Below are 19,555 nucleotides of genomic sequence, written 5' to 3' on the forward strand. Positions count from 1 at the left end.
AACATAGTAGTTGTATTCGTGGATGCAATACTATAAATTTGAAATAGAATCCTTCTGAATAACGAGAAAAAAAATTTTGCATTATAACATTAATGTGTCATGTATATCAGTATTTGAAAGAGTGTGTAGCTTGAGTCTTGCAACTCATAATCATGTGTTACTTGACACTTGAAAAGTAGAAGAATTTTGTCTTAAAGGTTAGAAGTAACAAATTATGATTACTAGGCCTTTAAGCATGTATTATGATGAGAGGAAAAGTACACTCAAGACTTGGAAAATAGTACACACGCACTTGGTGTGCATAGAACAAGTACATGGAGTGCTTCAAATGGGTTTGTCCTTGATCATCAAGGCAATATAGTATACACAACAACTGAAATAAGCTATGGAAGCATAAAGGGAACCATAGGGGACTCTTGCAAAGGCTGAAAAAGACGTCGAGAGCATGGCTGCGGACCGCTCGACCGAGCAGCTCGCCCGAGTAGAGGCCGTGCAAGCCCACTAACACTTGTTTCCTTGTTTTTCTGTTTTGGTTCATTGCTTCCCAAGTCCCCTTTGCCTATATAAGTTGCATTGCTATTGTTTTATTTTGTAGAGCCAAGCTATAAGCTTGAGCCTCCCATTTTTTATCCTTACTATACTCATCTTTTCTCTACTCGATGTACAGCTCACAAACACTCAACTCTATTGATGTAATTTTTTCAACATTGTAATGAGCTTTTAAGCTCCTATATCCTTTAAACACATAATTATACACTAGCCTAGGATGGTGGATGTAGCCTCATTAATGATGAACCAACTTAAATCATGGTGTTAATGTTTATTACTTTTATTGCTTAAATCACCTTAATACAAGCATATAACTATGTTTCATTAGTGCACCTTCAAGCCAAAGTCATTAACCTTTCGTGTCATCTTTAGGCCCACGCTTCCGCATTCGTTAGAATGCTCTAACAGTATTAGTACTTTTGATACTAATCAACCCTTGGCAAATTTATGATGAAATAAAATACTGTTTTTATTTTGGTTTAAATTATCAATCGCCAAGTACATGGTCGAAAAAGTCGTCATGTAATAATAATTAAATGTGATCGATTGTCTTTTAAAGATCTGATCTTAGTTTAATTTAACCTATAAAGATTTGACTTTTAAGCTCTCCTTTATGAGTATAAGTTGCCGCCTTCTTTCTCTCCCCAGACCATGGCCTTAGCTTTCTAAGAGCGTGATATACCGGGTAGGATGATGATGATTTGACTTTTGCATGTTATTTTTTTCTAAAATTTTAAATAACCTATAACCTGTTAAATAGATTGTTTTTTTTTTTTTTATGGAGTAAGCAACTGTGAAGACTTGGTCGTTCCATAATGCAATATTCTGACACACCCAATCCAATGCTAGTGCTACACACAATATAGTTCCCATAATCTATATGTTAAGACTGGTTCGTAAAAAATGTACATGAACGCAGACTACTTGATCCTTTGTCGTGCTTTGAATAGAAGTTAAAGAGAATGAGAGAATATATTGCAGGGTAACTGAAGCTTCTTCAGCCACAAATGTCCACCACGGGCACTCTTCACGCCGACAGTGTCCTCAGGACTGGTCAAATATTCAGAGACATTTCAAATTTTGTGTCAAGCGTACAAAAAAAAACTCGAATATCTACAAATAACACAATCTCAGTCGACGATTTCACCTAACCTCATAGTATCCTTAATTTGTAGTCAATTTGCGACATATAATTTCCGATGAATCACCACATAATGACCAATTGTCCAATTCAACCATGAGGCAATCGAGCAAACATCATACACTTTTTACTTCTTAGGGACTATCGACGTGTAAGGAATATGATATCATCGTCAACATATTCAAAAAAGAGAAGTCTTCAGGAATTATTGTTCGTTTCTGCAAGCTGCATTTTCCAAGACTTGGAGTCTTCTAACTCATCCTGTCAACATTCACGACGGGAAATCAGCAACTTCATGGGACAAAGTTTTACTGTATTCTACATGAATATAGCTAATGGCTTTATTCACAAAATAAATTCAGGAAAAAACAAAATATTTCAATTTATCACTCTCTTTTATCAAGTTGCCTCATAATTGTCTAAAACAGAGTAAAAAGCATCAAGAACGAGAAACAACCGAGCAGGTGAACAGCTATTCAACCCAAACCCAAAAGTGGATTTTCCTAGAGATGAAGAAATCCTATTATTCACTTGCTGGCCAAGATACAGATACTGGCATAATGAACGACATCGGCCAAGGATCAAAGCACCCAGTACCCACTACAGACTATTATGTAATATTCAGATCCCAAAAACCCACAACAATATTGATGCAGCACTAGTATGGTTGTCACCCAAGTGTCAACTGTAAAACAATAAACTATAGAAAAAAAACAAAAAAAATTCTCGATGATGGCAACAACAATGTCAAAGTCTTAATCCCAAAGATTATCAACTATCATAGAGAAAGCTCATTGCAGAAAACATACTAGGACAGACCTTATACTAGGGTACAAATTTACCTGATATAATTTCTTTCTCCATTGGAAGACACAGCCACGTGCATCTAGATGTTCAAAGAGAGGTTGTGGAAGCAAAGATTTGAACGATGAATGAAGTTTGACTTTTGTCAACCCTCCACAAGCCAGTAGGGCTGCAGCTAGACCTCTTGGGTTCAAGCCTTTCAAATGCAAAATGTTCATGCTTTGTAGACAGCTTATGCTAGCCAGGGACAAGAGGCCAACATCCGTGATTGAAGTACATGACAAATTTATCTGGGGGATAAGAAGAAAGGTACATCATTAGCCCAATCGTACGTAAAACACACCTTAATTTAGTAAAAAGGGAATAGATTACCATTCGAACGAAAGAAAGAGCTAAAGCCAAGTTTTACATCAAACCGGCAACTCTGAAACACAAGGTACCTCTTTAAGATTATGAGAAAAGTGAACAAGTGGAAGAACTCCAAAATCATTGATATTGACACACTTCTTTATATCCAACTTCGTGAGGTGCTTACAACCAACAGCAACAGCTGCTATGCCCAAAGATGTTATTAGAGGACATCCTCGGCATTCAAATGTATTTAACTTCACACATTTTGACATAGAGATCAAAGAAGCATCCGTGACGGCTTTGCAGTATGACATATTGATCATTTCTAGGCCAGGACAACCATGAGCAATAGCTGTGATGCCTAAATCTGTAATCTCCATGGACCTGCCCAACAACATCTAATTAGACAAGAATACAAGTACCAAGATACAGAACAGGCAGACAAAATATATAAACACAACAAAACACGATGCATAAAATGATCTAGCATACAAACAGGCCTGAAAGAATCAGTAAGCGAGCAATAATTTTAGAACAGCTATCAAAATCATAAACTCCTCAACTCGTTAGTTAAAATCACACTTCCTATTTCATATCACACATAACAACTCCCTGGATAAGCTTTTTTTTTCTCTCTTCATCGCATCAAACCTTTTCTCTATCATAAACCATATTTTCTAACTACTTTTCCTCTCCATCTAGAATCAACTTTTTTATCCTACTTATCAACATTTATCTTTTAATTTCCAAGCCAACTTCAAGTAGAGAGCTAATTATCGGATAAAGTATACAGTGCACAAGAAAAATGAGTTAAAATTTAAATGAAAACACACCAATCAAACTACACATTACTTTCCAGGCAACTTTGTATCCAAATATTTCGACAGATAAGGAAGTCGATTCCTATGCTAAATAAATTGTCCACATAGGCATCAATTCTACTATTGAAAACGTCCTCTTCATCTTAATTGGATATGAGTGTGGAAAATTCTTATTGGATATGAGAGTGGAAAATGCTTATTATTGGCCTTTTCTAGAAAACATTTCATAGTTCTTTCATAGCTTTCTTCTTATTTGACAAATTGTCACGACTACCCAGCAAAAGGGAGTAAAATACTTTAACAGAAGGAGCAAAGCTTTGCCAAATATCAGTAACACATGCAATATGCCTATGACCTAAATTCAGAAAAGGTTTATTAAAACTTACAAGTAGTAATAGGAGGCTTCTTAAAAATAGAGTTTTTGTTATGTGCCTTTGACTCATGGAATTTTTACCATTTTTTTGCTCAACTGTTATTGCAATAAACAACTGGCCTAACAAGAGTACAGAGTCCTCATGTTAGCTCAGGAACGGTAAAAAGAAACAACATAGTCTGCAAACCTGTATAAATCAAGTTCCACAAGTTTGGAACAGCGGTTGCCTATATGACACAGCCCCTCATCTGTAATGTTCAAGCAGATACCAAGTTTAAGAATAGATAGTCTCGAGCACTTGGAGATAGATTTAAGACCTGCACAGAAAAACAGAAGTGTAAGATAGCTGCACCATAATGTCCCTATAACAAAATAATGGAGGCAAGCATTGAACCTTCATCATCTATTTCATTATCAGTAAAGTCAAGCTCTTCAAGTAGATGGCACTTCCGACCAAGCAGAACAAAAGCTTCTCTTGGTACTAGAGTACATGATTCCATTTTGAGAGAGGTAAGAGAGGTGCAAGAGTAGGCAATATGTGCAATAGATACACAAGTTAGCTGCCGGCAGCAAGTAATGTCTAGCTTCCGGAGCTCCTTCTGTTTCTTGACTAAAGAGGACATGCCTTCATCAGTCACACCAGAGCACTTGCTCACGCTCAGCTCCCGTAATGAGGCACAATGATTCCCAATGGCTTGGAGACCAGAACATGTAACTAGGCAGCCATCTAGCTTAATTGATTGCAGTTTAGACAGCCTCTGCAAACTACGAGCAAGGTCAAGAGTGACCTGAAAATACAGGACATGGTAATTAACAAGACAACCTTACAGACATTCTTAATGACAAAGAGGTAACCAAAATCTTACTGGAGATCCATATGCTAGAGTTAATTGCTGTAGACATCCAGTGCCACTTGTTAATGAAGATAAGCCAGTATCACTCACATTTTCACAGCTTGACATGTCAAGAGTCTACAAGCAGGAAATCAAGAAAATCTATTGAAACAAGCATTCCAATATAGAAAGCTGCAACTTAAACTGACAAAAATATATCAGTCTTTTTCTAACCCTCTAGGCACAGTATTCTAGGACAGCAAAGGAATAGACCAGGACATAAATTGTATCAAACCAACCTCCACCGAGTGCTTTCCAACTAGGTGGAGTGTGGCAATGACTCGCAAAGGGTTTCAAGCAATCAAAACACCATCCCTAATATGTTTATTAAAAAAGTAATTGAAATAAAGTTTTTTTATGCTGTAATAGATCAAGAACTTTCTAATTTGCGCATGAGAAAGAAAATCTAAACTCAAACTAAATTTAACAATCCTAAAAATAAAATTAAAAATTTATATAATATATTTCAAATTTTTGGCTAATAAGAATACCTTAAGTGATTTGGAGCCTTGCTTTAGTGCAGCGAGACTATCATCATCAATCCCAAAGCACCCTTCTAGAAACAACTCTTCCAGATATTGTAACTTCAAAATGGCTGGTAAACATTTACTTGTAATCTAAACCAAGAAAAACAATAAAATCAATCTTGGATGCACTCCTAGTCAAGTAGAACAATACTAAGTACAAAGCACACACTGAAGAAAATATTTTTCCAGCCATTAGAATCAAGAGCCATTAATTCACCATGCCATAGTATCATTACACTACTGCTCAAATCTTATTGACCACCTTTACTTATCAAAAAACTAATATTCTTGGATAAAGGACTTATATTATTATCTCATCAGTCATAACCAATGAAAAATACCAACCTAAACAGATTCCAGTGCGGAAAATACAAACCAAAGATGTCATTTTCACCGGACTACTCCAGAAAAAGCATATGCCACAAAAGTTATTACACCCTTCAAACAAAAAATATAAATCAGATTCCGACATAATATCGTATAAACAAACACCTTGCAGTTATTCCCTACAACGATCATACACCAAAGAGTAAACCCAAATTTATCATGAAACGCACCATTGGCACAAGTGTTTTTTCTTTATCATAAAACTATTTGAATTATTTATTACTAGTTTGCAAATTTATATCTAGTATCAAACCAGACTTCCTTGTTCACTTGCAAGATCATCAGGCATGGTAAATACAATATTTAGGAAAAACAATTTTAAAAACTCGATAGAATTTGCATTTACCCAAAAAGAATTAACAAAATATGGAAGATCTAACAAGCAAACAATCTAAAAAAGTATAATATACCTTAGCATTTGAGTTATAAACAAAAAAGGAAAAAAAAAGGAAAAAAAAGGATAAAGTTATACCGGCAAATAAGAAAGATCCAAGCTACGGAGCTCTTTACACTTAACAGCAACTAATTCAATCCCCAAATCACCAATTCCTAAACACCACTTCAAGTTAATTAACTTTAATTTGGGGCAACCAACAGCAATACACCCAATTCCAATATCAGTAACAAATTTACACCTTCCTAACCACAAATTCTCCAAATTCTTAGCTTCCCCAATCGCTGCAACTGCCGAATCTCTCAAATTCATTGAGTTCGACAAATCCAACCCCTTCAAATTCACACAATTCGCCACCAAAACCGCCAATCCATCACCAGAAAAAAACTTCGACCGAGACAAATCAACAAAATGCAGCGTATTGGCATAAGTAGACGCGATAATCGAGAGAGAATAATCGGTGATTCTAGGACAAAGTGTTAAATCTACGGTTGAAATTTGGGAGTAGCGATTAAGAATTGAAGGTAAGTATTCAGAGCGAAGAGGTTTGAGCGTCCTGCGATGCTTTGATTCGACAGAGTAGAATGATTTAGAAACCAATGAAAAGGATTTCCTGTCTTGTGGATTGGTATAATTGAGATAATCAAGAATAATAAAAATGATTTCTTCGCTTAGCAAATCAAAAAAGTTTGTTTTTGAAGAAGGATAAGAGGTCTTCGCCATTTTAGTTCTTTGTTTCTTCATTTACAGCTTTAATGGCGGAATTTGATTGGGAAATTGTAAGAAAAATGCAAGAGAATAACAATTGATAAATAAAATTAACGGTTAACATAGAGAGAAAGAAGAGTTGATAAGGGGAGGGAAGACTAATGGATAGACACTAGACAGGTAGTTGATGTAGACACTGTGAGCAGAAAGGCAAGCTTATACAGTTATACTAGTTCATTAATTACTCCCAAATTTGTTTTAATTTTTTTAGTTTCTCCTGAAATTTATCTAATTTTTATTTATAATGATATTTGCGATCTTTTTTTAAACTTTCATTTTTATATATACTTTAAAGTATTTTTTTTATATGTTTCACGTATTTCCTATAAAATACTAATTTAGTCTTTTCCACTAATTTTCCCATAAAATATTCATGGTCAAATATAATGGATTAAATAGAGTACTTTATTTTTGCCTTTTTGGCTTTTTACTTAAAAGTTAGATTTTTTTGTCGATTTGGCTCGTGGCAAATATTGTCCAACTAGTCTCTTGAAAGACATATCTAGTCCAATTTATTAAAGATTAATACCTACTTACCGTATTCTTAATGCCTACTCATACTATCCTTAATGCTTACTTTCAATATCTTAGATGTCTATTTACATCATTGTTAAGGCTTGTTTATAATATTTTAAAAAATATATAATGGGCCGGCTCAATTCGTGGAGCGTGCTTGTCCAGTCTCATGCTCTATAACAGTGTTAACTAATTTTTGGTTCAGTATAGTGTAATAGTGTTAGATTGTGTATTAACAGTTATTCATATAGGACAGTTATTTTATTAGTGGAGATTAGTGGAGCAGTTACTAGGTCAATTAGGAGCAGTTACCTTAAGTATCATGTATATATTATCATCATCATCATGGAATGAAATACATAGAACAATAATCAGAAACAAACACAAAAACTTTAATAAACAGAATTCTCGGTGTTTAACCGGAAATCACCCCCGTTAATATGCTGACATTAACAATAAGTCCAGCCTAATTTAACAAATAGTATTTATTTCAGTTCAATTATAAAGAATCTCAATGTTTATTTATTTAAGTTTCTTTATTAGTTCAATTCACTCCAATTTAAATTTAGTTAAATCGTTTTCGATGGATAGTTCATAGTTGTACAAAGTAGATGACGTTCTCATTCTCGAGTAGCAACATCACAAAACATATTGGCTTTTGGCGAGAGCTTACGAGAAAGGATCAAATGTTAAAATGGTATTAGGGGCAGAGATATGCCTGTAGCAGCAAGTAAGGACGAAGGTCCAAGAATGACGGTGCGTAAATAGGACAAATAGAGGATGGCTGTAAAGACTCGAATTTTTAAGGACACATGAATTATAATCAAACTACTAAGGGAAGAATTTATTTGGGGTAGGAATTAGAAATTAGGACTCGTTGTAGGACCTTGTAGGACCAATTTTGAAATATATATATATATATATATATATATATATATATATATATATATATATATATATATATATATATATATATATATATATACTCCCCGTCTCATTGAATATTGCATTATTTTCCATATTAGTTCGTCACACTTAATTTGCATCATTTCTATTTTTGGATTATGGTTCACCACTTTCTTTTAGTCTCATCCATACATTTGAACTCTCTTTTAATTTCATCTACATAATGCATTCTCTCTTCATTTATTACCACTTTTTAAAAACTTACTCATTTCCTCTTTGATAAGATTTAATATATATGTATGAGTGGAAAGTGGCAACAAAAAATGGTGGTAATGGGAATGATTTATAGTGTAAAATTTCATCAAAAGTTCCATATCATTTCCATAGTAATGAAACTTTAATCACAAAAAAGTTTTTTTATTTACAAATTTTCATTACCACCTCTCCTAATGGTAATACATTAGAATGAATTTTATGAAGAAAATGAGATGATTAAAGTTAAACCAGTATGGCCATAAAGGTAAATAAATCTATTATTATTTTAATTTTAATATAAAGTTCAAAGTTAAACGAAAGCATACCTAATGAGTGGAGGTGGATTATGGAAGTAGTCGATATTTTGGTGGTACTACAAAGTACATGTCTCTGGTGGGGAAGGTTGTAACTGGTCATATAATCAATGCTTCCTCCACCTTTAATTCGAAAATGAAATGTAGACTCTTGGATAATTTTTTTTTTACATAGGTGTTAATGGAACAAGAGGTTACTAGCAACAACTTGTTTTTAAAAAAGTGATACATATTTAAATAACAAAAATTTGACCGAGACGGTCTCATAATAAGACTGTTAATTTGGGCAGGCCTAATTTGCGTGTGTAACAGTCTCACATGATTTTTCTTTTTTTTTTCATTTTTTGGATATTTATCAATTTTAACCTTAGAGGTATCAATTTCAACTTAAAGTAAACCTTGAACATATCAATTAAAATAAAAAAAAATCAATTTTGACCTATAAGGCTATAAGTGATCAATTTGACGATAAACTGGTCAATTTTTACTTAAAAATGTTTTTGTTTTCACAATTTCAGAATGGAGTTAATAAAATAGTATTATTCTATCATTCTATAAATGAACTTCAAACAACAAATGAATAGTCAATAACACTATCAATAATAGTGCTAAAACATTGCACAATACAATTAGTCTTATTCAATGCAATATAATGGTTCTAATGGAACATATAAGGGTACTTATACTCTTTAATTATTGATCAATAATAGTGATATTGTTCTTTCCTCAACAGTTTCTGTTCATAATGAACATGGAAATAAAGTTGTAGTATTTACTTACCCTTGATGTGAAGTTGGAGGAAGTATCGATCTCGAGTTGTGTTTTGTCAAATGATTTGATAAATGCTTTTGGAATGATCAAGAGTTCATGGTTGCTTTGTTATAAAAATTCCAATTTTGATACAAAGATCAATTTTGACCTTAAAATATCCATTAAATGAATGCTTTATGGAAATGATAAAGAGTTCATGGTTGCTTTGTTATAAAAAATTTTAATTTTGATTTAAAATTAATCAATTCAGACTTTAAAATGATCAATTGAAAAATTATTTTAACCTTAAAGGTATCAAATATGACCTTAAATAGATCAACTAATGAGTGCATATTGAGAAAAACAATTTTTAGACTGATTAGACTATTCGTCTCATATTAAAACAGTCGTGTTCAAAACTAGCTGATTTAAATTAAGATAAATCTCAATCCTCTCGTCATATTTCTACCTTTTCATGCATAGAATTGATTAGACTATTGGTCATATTTTAAGTAGTCGAAATTAAAATTGTCATAAGAATAAAAGTAAAAGCACAGAATTGCCAAATCATCCCATATTTTTTTGTTATTTTGAAAACTTTATACGGTCATACATATTACACGTGAGGTGTCTAGAATTGCTTATAAGATAGTAGTTATTAAAAAATCAATTAATTAGGACAAAAAATAGGGAATGATAGTGCGACGACGCATATTTACATAAATTCCTCCACTGGAGAATAAATTGATATAGGAAGGATCCTTAACATAAATTATTCAATAATTGTAGCTTTTGTAGATAAGAATTGGAAAAGATTTACGTGTTTTAAATAGAATCTAGCAGCCTATGACATCAACAGAATGTACACATGGCCATGGGAGCACCCACATGATCTGCTGCATGATGCATGTCACTCACATTATTATGATTTATGATTCAAATTTTACTTATTTTGTTATCAAAATTATCCACTAATTTTATGAAAAGTTAATTTAGTTTATATTATTAGGATTTACTCCTTCCATTACATTTAAGTTACAACATTTTTCATTTTGGTCTGTCCCACTTAATTTGCATTGTTTTTAGTTTTGGACTATGACCCACTACTTCCTTTTTATCTCATCCATACATTTTAACTTTCTTTCAATTTCATCCACACAATTCATTTTCTTTCTTCATTTATCTATTATCTACCTTTTTTAAAAAAAAACATTCCTTTTCTCTTTGATGCAAATTATTGAGGACAAAGGGATTATACATTAAGTTGACACTTCCTATGTTTTTATTTGTTGTTTCTATTCACTTTTTACGCAGATTCCAATACAAACTTAAAAATCGAATAATGTTAATTGTGAATTTTAAAAATTCTAAAAAGTTATTTAAAAATATATATCAAGACGAATCTATTAAGATCCCACATAAATGTGTTTTTTTTATATAGATTGATGAGAAATCATAGTCAAAATCTAACACTAAAATACATAAATTCTATTTGAAAAGAACATAAGAAAATGGAGGAAGTAAAATATAAGAAAAATACTTAAATAATCATACAAAACTATAAAAGAACTGAAAAATTATAAATGGCGATTTTATAGAGTTTTGCCAAATGAAGCATTTTTTACAAGTTTAAATGTAATTGCGTGATATTCAAAAGATTTTTTTATATTATTTATGATTTTAAATGTTGAAAGTAAGTTTTCAAAAATATTTTATTAGATCAAATCATACAATCATATAGTACTATAAAAGAACATGAAAATTAAAAATAACAATTTTATAGATAATTGCAAAATAAAAGCATTTTTAGATGTTAAAATATGATTATGAAACATTCAAAAAGATTTTATTACATTACTCATCATTTGAAGAATCAAACAATATTATAAAAAACTAGAAATTTCAAATGACAATTTTATGAATTTTGCCAAATAAAGTCAATTCCTATTACATTATAGATGGGAAAATTTGAATAAAATAAGATGTTTTAACAACTTAATTCCAAAAATAAACTTCGTGAAAACTTAATTCCCAAAATAAGCGTCCATACATCCAAACTTAGCCTTGGAGTAAGTCGTTGTTACTAACAGCGTCTTTAAAAAAAAAAATAAGTCGTTGTTAGTAACAGCGACTTAATGCGTTTTAAGTTTTCAGTTCTCAGTTACTTCTTCATTCCAACCTACGAGATTAAGGAGTTGACCAATTAACTTTAAAGTCGCTGTTACTAACAACGACTTAAAGAGTTGACTGGTCAACTCCCTAAATCGCTGTTAGTAACAGCGACTTATGGCTTTTATTTTTAATTTTTTTTTTGTCTTTCGCTGTTAGTAATAGCGATTTACTCCAAGGCTAAATTTAAATGTACAAACGCTTATTTTGGAAATTAAGTTTTCACGAAGCTTATTTTTGGAATTAAGTTGTTAAATAATCTTATTTTATTCAAATTTTCTATAGATGAACCAAACAGGCCTAGACCTAGATGGGCCCTCTAGACTTTATCAAATTGAATAACAAGGTAAAGCATCAAACTGATAAACTTTGATCACACATAGATAAAGAAAGAATAGATTTCTTACACTTAAATTGATGAATATTCTACAAGATCAATATTTAATAAGTACATGAGCAGTCCTCAAAATACTCCATTCCTTCATTATTGTACTCTACCTTCCTACTAATCACTACTCAATACACATCAAAAATTGACACTATTATCCTAACCATCCCATATGGTGGTTCTAGATGGCTTCAGCGCGCATACGCATAAGTTATCAGGACACATACTTTGAATATATAGAAACGAAACCATCTTAAATTTGACACTATCGTAAGATATGCATGTCTCGACTTATTGTCTATGATAAAAGAATGAGTAAACCCTTTTGTTCTTTTTCAGGGTCTGCAGGTATAAATTGCAAAAACAAAAATATTGAAAGAGAAAAGAATAATAAACCGAGACGAAAAATAACCAGAAAGTAATAATCAGCTTCCTGTCAAAGCGACTCTAACCACTTGGATGTAAATTCATAGGCTACAAAAGTAACAGCACCGGCAGGTGCTGCCTTTACAACGGAAGGAACAATGCCTTTATAGAGACCACCCCAGCCCTCCGTTTGCAAGATTCGTAAGAGGGCATCATACATGTTCTTGTAAGCACCTTCTTCCACTCTAGCTCCATATCGCATGTCCCTTTGCAATCCTTCAATCTAGAAGTTTACAGTCACTGTTAGTCAAAATTGTTTCATTTGTTGAATCCCACTTGGAATCTCAAACAAGTTGATTCCCGATTCTAGACAAGTCTGAATTTCCCTTTCTTTAAATTGGCAGAAAGCATTACAATCCAAATTATTCAGCACATTCTTACGGAGAAACGACTATCTCTGAGAACAGTGACCACTCAACTATCAGAGACAGATCAGTGTAGGGCATATAAATGATCAAAATCTAAAATATCACAGTAATGTTGAGACCCTAATGAGCATTTCATAATATCATGTAAACGGAGAAATAAAATGGGGTTTCCAGCTAAAGTGCTCTGCTGTTCTTTCTTTTTTAGTTCGTGTATCAAACTTAAGCTATTGTAACATGAGGTTAAGATTCATCTGTAATAACATAAACAAATGATAACCATTTCAAAGGGAAGCATATGGAAATCCTGTCTTTTACACATTTCTTTTGACATGATACGGTGATTCAAGTAACAATAGAGCTGGCTCTTTTACAAGAGCACCATGAGCGACAGCTCGGGGCTCGGTTAATGGTAATAATATTTTTACACAGATGAAAATGAGTAGTATAATAATTGTTATGATTTTTCATAATTAATGGTCATTTGTGACTTTGTTAACGACTAGTTACTTGTTTTTCAATTATTGGTTAGTGGATATAATTTGGTATTTTTTCATCAATAATCATCGTGTTTAAGAAACTAAGTAATGATATTTTTTATTTATTGTATTTTCTAGGTTAATAGGTTAATTGAGCATATTATTGGTTTGTCTAACCGATAAAATTAGTTGTTTATCAATTGTCACATAAAAATGCATAACATTCGTATTTTCAGAACTCATTGTTTCACTTTCGCTCAGGGCCCTAAAAATGTCCAAGACGGCCCTGAGTAACAATATTAGCAATATTATAATGACTAGTGATTTACCTGGAATCTCTTCTTGATGACATCCATTGGATGGCAGACAAGCTTCGCACATGTACCAGCTGCTAATCCACAGAGGAAAAGCTGGAAGCTTGTAGGGTTAATGTCACTACTGGATTTTCCTCCCATTCTGTTCAAGGCCTACAAAAACAATTTCGGTCAGCATATGGAGTCGAGTCCAAATGCCAAATGATTTTTGTAACATATAAACGGCATGGCTTGTCAAGGTCTACAATCAAAAACCTTAATCAATCGGTACATGTGCACACTAAGACGTTTCATGAGTAATTCTTGGAAACGTATAATTCTTATGCAAAAGTGTTGATGCCTCGACAGCAATATCTCTTATTCTTTCTAAGACATGAAAAAAAAAAAAAGAAGAAAAACCTTCCTTTCGAAGATCCTAGATGTCTTTCAATCGCTCCAGGAGATAAGCAAGGAAACATTGTTCATGAGGTTGCTTGTAAAGCTTAAAAATACACCCAAAGTTTGATCATTGAAGTGGGATTGAACCGTAAAATTCTAAAAAATTATTAAAATTTGAAAAACATTTCTATATGTTTGAAATAATTCATATTGTGAGATTAATCAAACTGCTAATACTTGTACAAATGTTGGATCATTAAAGTTTAAATCACTACTCAATTTGGCAGTCGCAAAATTGAAAGCCGAATACTGAAATCGAGTCATTAGAAATCTGTGCAACACAATTAACAATGATATGAAGTCATTATTATATATGCGTACATCGAATATTCACATGAACCTACAAAAATGTTTCTATTCAGAGATGACATACACAAGTTACAGCCATAAGCAACAAGGTCAATAAAGCAGAAAGAAAAGGCTAACAAGACATACCATAGCCCAACGCTTGAATGTATCATAAGTGCCAAACTGAAGGCCAGCATACGGTATAATTTGAACTAGTGTAGGTGACAAGCCAGCATACAGCCCCCACAAGCCACGTGTATTTAAAACACCACCAACTGCAGATCTCATGTTGGGGTATACCTACATATTAGAGAACATTTATATTTTTACATATCCGTAGAGATCAACAAGCTAAAAATCAATGGTAAACACATCAACAGAGAGAGAATGACCCAGGAAACGGGGCAAACAAATCATATATGCAAGAGCAATGTTACCCGATCTCCTGGCAAATTATAAATTAAGACAAGAAAATAATGGACGGTTTTAATTTTATCATCGGTTTTAAACTATTTTTGAACCATTTTGAGCGAATCGTGAATCCAAAAGGCGAACTAACTAGCGAATTATGTTTCATTGCTATTCATGGTACGTTGTCCTTCATAGTGGAGCGACTTTTCTGTGAACTTCTAGGATATTGAAAAGAAAAATAAAGAAAAAACTTTCTGAACTTTCCTGCTTTTGCCAACCTTAACTGTCTGGTTACATACTCCACAAAAATGTAAAACATTTACATAAATAATCATACCTTTGGTTCACCCTGTGAGGCCAATATGGTCCGTATAAGATCAAATGGATATGTTCCGACAGTGGCAGCACATCCAGCAATTGACCCACTAATATAAGACAAGTAAGGGCTCAAATGAATGTGATCTTCTGCATATAAGAAAAGCAATAGTGAGCCAATATCATTATTGACCAGAGTATTTCAAACATGAAGGCGAAAAGTAACACTGACTTAGAAATTGTCAATCTCAAATCACAAGAAAATTTTTATCATTGGAGTCAACATAGAGCTTCCATACACAATGCTTATCAAAAACGAAAGAGAAAAATAAAGCATGAAAGAGTTTCTATAGAAATTTATAGATTGATACACCATCTTTCAACTGCAACCAGTATTCAGTTTCCAGATGATATTTGCTACCAAGGGTCAATTTGTCGCTAAAAAGGAAACGAACCTGTCCTGGAAGATCCAGACATATATGTCTTTAACTTGTGCAAGACTGTGAATTGTATGGACGCATAAGGCATAACCATTAAGAGAGCTGGGACATTACCACGCCAAAAACCCTGCAACAACCAGCGGCAGTACAACTTTGTAAAGAGCAACATTTGATCTCAAAGTGCCTAGACAATACTCATCTACATTTCGAACAGCACGCAGAAAGGGAACACAAGTTGAAGGTACACGAGAGCAGATTGAATCTATAACGGGAAACCAAAAAGACAATGCAAATAGAAGGAATACAAGAGCAGAGAAGATCCTTGTACCACAACCAAAGTCACAACTTCCAACAACCAGCATGAGTATCAACATGAAAAAATCTGTAATAAACTAACTGTTACAGAATATCAGTTTGTTGGCAAAACAGTAGCAAATTAGCATTAAACTGTATGAATGATGCACATGTAAATGTAAGTTGTGTTATTGTAATTCAAGAACTACAATAATGGATAGCAAAAAAAGCATTAGAGCAGCTTGTACTCTCCCAAAGATGATATGAACTCACTAAACATCTATACAATATTTCTCATATCTTTCTCTATTCCCCCTTCCTTATTAATACTAGCTTTCCCCTTCCTTAAATTTACTTCTTCTAGAATATACTTCCTAACTAACTAATATTAAGATACCCTTCTGACCATTAAATCACAGAAACTTGCATCAACATTCGAGAATCCTTTAGATTACATGGAGATGTCATAAAGTTGGGCCACGAGATCAAATAAATATCATATGTGACAAAAGACTAATGATCATGAAGTTACCGGTAAACCTTCTTCTCTTAAAATGTCCTTAGTTGCTTGTAACATTCCAGTGTACTTCGACGACCCATACATGTTTCTGTGAACCAAAGCCCATGAAGTAGTCGGTTCCAATTGGACCTATGAAGAAGATAACGACAAATAACTAAATAAGTATTACATGTAAGTAATAAGTTAAACTTCTCAGCATTCATGGTATAAATGAACAAAGTAACACACACAAATGAAGCAAACACGAAAACAAACATGCAGCAGCAGAGTTGCTTTCAGTACTTAATTAAAAAGACTGAACTAATGTACTTGTAATGATGTTGCTCATCATGCTTGTAAGGAACTCCTAGTAATAAATCTGTCATCTTATAAACAACCTTTAGTAATTCAATAAGCTTCACACCATTACCATGAGTGCACATTCAGGAATAGTAAAGCATGTGTCCTCTCAAAAACATTGATTATAAAGTCATGCCAGTATAGATAAAATGAATATCAAGTTGTTTAAGTGGCTGAAAAATAACAAAAAAAATGGAAGGGATTACAAAAATCCCCCTCGTCATCCATTCTAAATTAACACGAGCTGCTCATAGCCTCCTTCCCTCCCCCCCCCCCCCCCCCCCCCCCTTCCAAATCAGTAACGAGTTATGTCTAATCTTGTTAAAGCAAAAGGTACTAAAAATGTATGAGCTAGTTACCTGAAACCTGATCTTAATTACATCCAAAGGCGATGTAACAGTACGAGAAATAGCGCCAGAGATTGCACCAGCAGACGTGTCTATCAGTGCTCGTTTTAGCCGACCAAGCTCTTCCATCTCTCCCAAATGTCCCGCTCAGATTAAAGTATTATAAGAAACACCTGAGTCCATGAATGCACTCCATTATCATTCAAAAGAACATGGATATTCATCAACACATCAAGAAGCAATAGTAAGAAATTGACCATCAAATGCTTTATAGTCTCACATAAAGAAAGGCGTGTTTGGATAAAAACTATGAAGGAAATAAAGGGGAGGGAAGGTTGATGAGTGTTCCATCAAAATTTCTCCATTTTTGAACATATTTTTTTCTGATAAAATATTAAGGAACTCATTCCTCCAATTCCCATGGCTCCATTTCCCTTTCGCCCCTCATTTTCTATCCAAATAGAGGCAACTCATCCCTTCATTTCCTTTTATAATCTATCCAAACAAACCATTATCTTTGTTGAGCCAAGTCCCAAATCTCAAGCCATTGGTGAAGAGTTTGATCACCTCATAGCTCATGCACTATCTTGCACTCTCGAGAGTGAAGATGTGAGTGTCATGAGTCATGAAGGATTGAATTTTGGATCACTTGATGAGGTGATCAAAGTGGATGACTTAGTGTGCATCAATGAAGGCAAGGGAATGCTTGAGGATGGCTCTTGGATGTGCATTGAACAAGAGAAGACACAAGGGAAGCAATGCACCATCACAGCCGCTGCCCACTCAAAGAACTGAAGGCTCTGAACCCTCGCTTGACCTGGTCGGGCGAGCCACATCACCCCAAAAACGCGAGTTTCTGTTTTGTTCTCGGTTTGTAGTGAGCTTTTGGGGTTTTGTCCAAAGGCTTCGTAATATGTTATGGGACTATAAAAGGGGTTTGCGGACATCATTAGGGTTAGTGAGAGACTAATACAAGTGAGGCAACTAGGGTTTACACCATTAAAGGTGAAGTCTTTGCTTTGTAAGCGTATTCTCAAAGCTTGTGTGTGGCTTCTCATTGATGTATGTTAATATATTAATAAAAGTAAGTATTCTTTGAGAGGGAGTTATAACTCATATATCTTGTGTCTTTGTTAATTTTTGTTCTTGCTCTGTTTTTGTGTTTCTTTGTGTATTTTATTCTTGTTTGTTCTTCACCATTATTATAGCCCATTCACAACAATCTTAAAATCCCAATAGAAGCACAAGCACCCAATGGAAAATCAATGTAACAGCAAAAATTGCATAATCACCTAATTTAATGGGTCTATAGAAGTAAATTGCATAGGTAAACAACACAAAAACGCAAGAAAATATTATAGCAACTAAAAATAAAAACCCAAATCACTCCCAAAATTTAGGGTTCTTCATTTGTTAATACACAAATACTCCAAAAGATGAACTTCAAAACACATGAACAAAAAATACCCACTTCATCAATTCAATTCTAATTTAGACAAAAAATAAAAGGACTCAAAAATTAATATGAGAAAAAAAATACCCGCCATAGAATCTCCAGGCACCCACTTTTTCATTTTCCTTTAAAGTTTGAGTCTCTTTCATGAATCACTAAATGCTACTATCTTTTTGCATCCATTATTAAAAAGAATAAACGGGAATTTCCCATTAATATATAGTAGGACTAAATTTAATCAATTTTACCCAATATCGTTTTCGTTGCTACATGCTAGTTAAAAAATTCTCAATATTTCTTTTTTGCCCCACTTTGAAGGTCAAAAATTCCAAGCATACACACCTTTCAAGGACCAAAAAAATACCCCCATGAAGAAATAAAAACAAAAGAAAAAGAAATTAACCATGAAAAATATAGAACTTCAAATAATGTAAGGATTCCTGGTAGTTTCAATTCAATAAATAGTGTATGAAAAGGGAGAAGAAAATGTACCTTAACAGTGTAATCGAGGAAGATAAATTTAATTATATGGATATAGTAAAAATATAAAAGAAAAAGGTTCCTTTTTCGGCCAGAGTTCGGCACCACTTGACGGCGGTGGCGATAAACAGAGACAGGGAAGAAACAAAATTATCGGAACAGAAATTATAAATCAATCAAAATCCAAGAATAAAGAAGATTTGATTTTGGGTTTATTTATTTATAATAATAGAGTTTCGAGGTTTGTTTTTGCTTTTGCTTTTGCTTTTGCCGCCTCATTATAACTTTGATGCTAAATACTCGTACATAGGCCGTAATTGGCCGCCCGAATAGGGAAATT

At 33.4% G+C, this 19,555-nt stretch overlaps 2 protein-coding genes across 5 annotated transcripts; both read right to left on the minus strand.

Moving 5' to 3' along the window:
- Window positions 1-1,401: 1,401 nt before the first annotated feature.
- LOC130814161 (F-box/LRR-repeat protein 3-like) lies at window positions 1,402-7,236 on the minus strand. Of its 3 annotated transcripts, XR_009042320.1 has the most exons (9): window positions 6,319-7,236; window positions 5,424-5,549; window positions 4,906-5,010; window positions 4,434-4,827; window positions 4,227-4,356; window positions 2,935-3,229; window positions 2,533-2,784; window positions 1,702-1,951; window positions 1,402-1,599 (listed from the first exon to the last, which is right to left on the minus strand). XR_009042320.1 is itself a non-coding variant. In XM_057680214.1 (8 exons), exons 1-8 carry the CDS (start codon window positions 6,982-6,984, stop codon window positions 1,889-1,891), a joined length of 2,031 nt encoding a protein of 676 aa, XP_057536197.1. In that variant the 5' UTR covers window positions 6,985-7,236; the 3' UTR covers window positions 1,402-1,888. The 3 variants fall into 3 exon arrangements, 2 of the variants coding, with proteins under 2 accessions (XP_057536197.1, XP_057536198.1); XM_057680214.1 differs by having other exon boundaries at window positions 1,402-1,951; XM_057680215.1 differs by lacking the exons at window positions 1,402-1,599; window positions 1,702-1,951 and having other exon boundaries at window positions 2,646-2,784; window positions 2,867-3,229.
- Window positions 7,237-12,062: 4,826 nt separating this feature from the next.
- LOC130814162 (mitochondrial thiamine diphosphate carrier 2-like) lies at window positions 12,063-19,506 on the minus strand. 2 transcript variants are annotated; one of them, XM_057680216.1, is made up of 8 exons: window positions 18,823-19,205; window positions 17,295-17,455; window positions 16,609-16,725; window positions 15,798-15,909; window positions 15,365-15,492; window positions 14,764-14,916; window positions 13,906-14,043; window positions 12,063-12,955 (listed from the first exon to the last, which is right to left on the minus strand). In XM_057680216.1, exons 2-8 carry the CDS (start codon window positions 17,409-17,411, stop codon window positions 12,743-12,745), a joined length of 978 nt encoding a protein of 325 aa, XP_057536199.1. In that variant the 5' UTR covers window positions 17,412-17,455; window positions 18,823-19,205; the 3' UTR covers window positions 12,063-12,742. The 2 variants fall into 2 exon arrangements, with proteins under 2 accessions (XP_057536199.1, XP_057536200.1); XM_057680217.1 differs by lacking the exon at window positions 18,823-19,205 and adding an exon at window positions 19,228-19,506 and having other exon boundaries at window positions 12,065-12,955.
- Window positions 19,507-19,555: the final 49 nt, after the last annotated feature.

Source organism: Amaranthus tricolor, chromosome 5, assembly GCF_026212465.1.
Source record: "Amaranthus tricolor cultivar Red isolate AtriRed21 chromosome 5, ASM2621246v1, whole genome shotgun sequence".
In the NCBI taxonomy this organism is placed as follows: domain Eukaryota; kingdom Viridiplantae; phylum Streptophyta; class Magnoliopsida; order Caryophyllales; family Amaranthaceae; genus Amaranthus; species Amaranthus tricolor.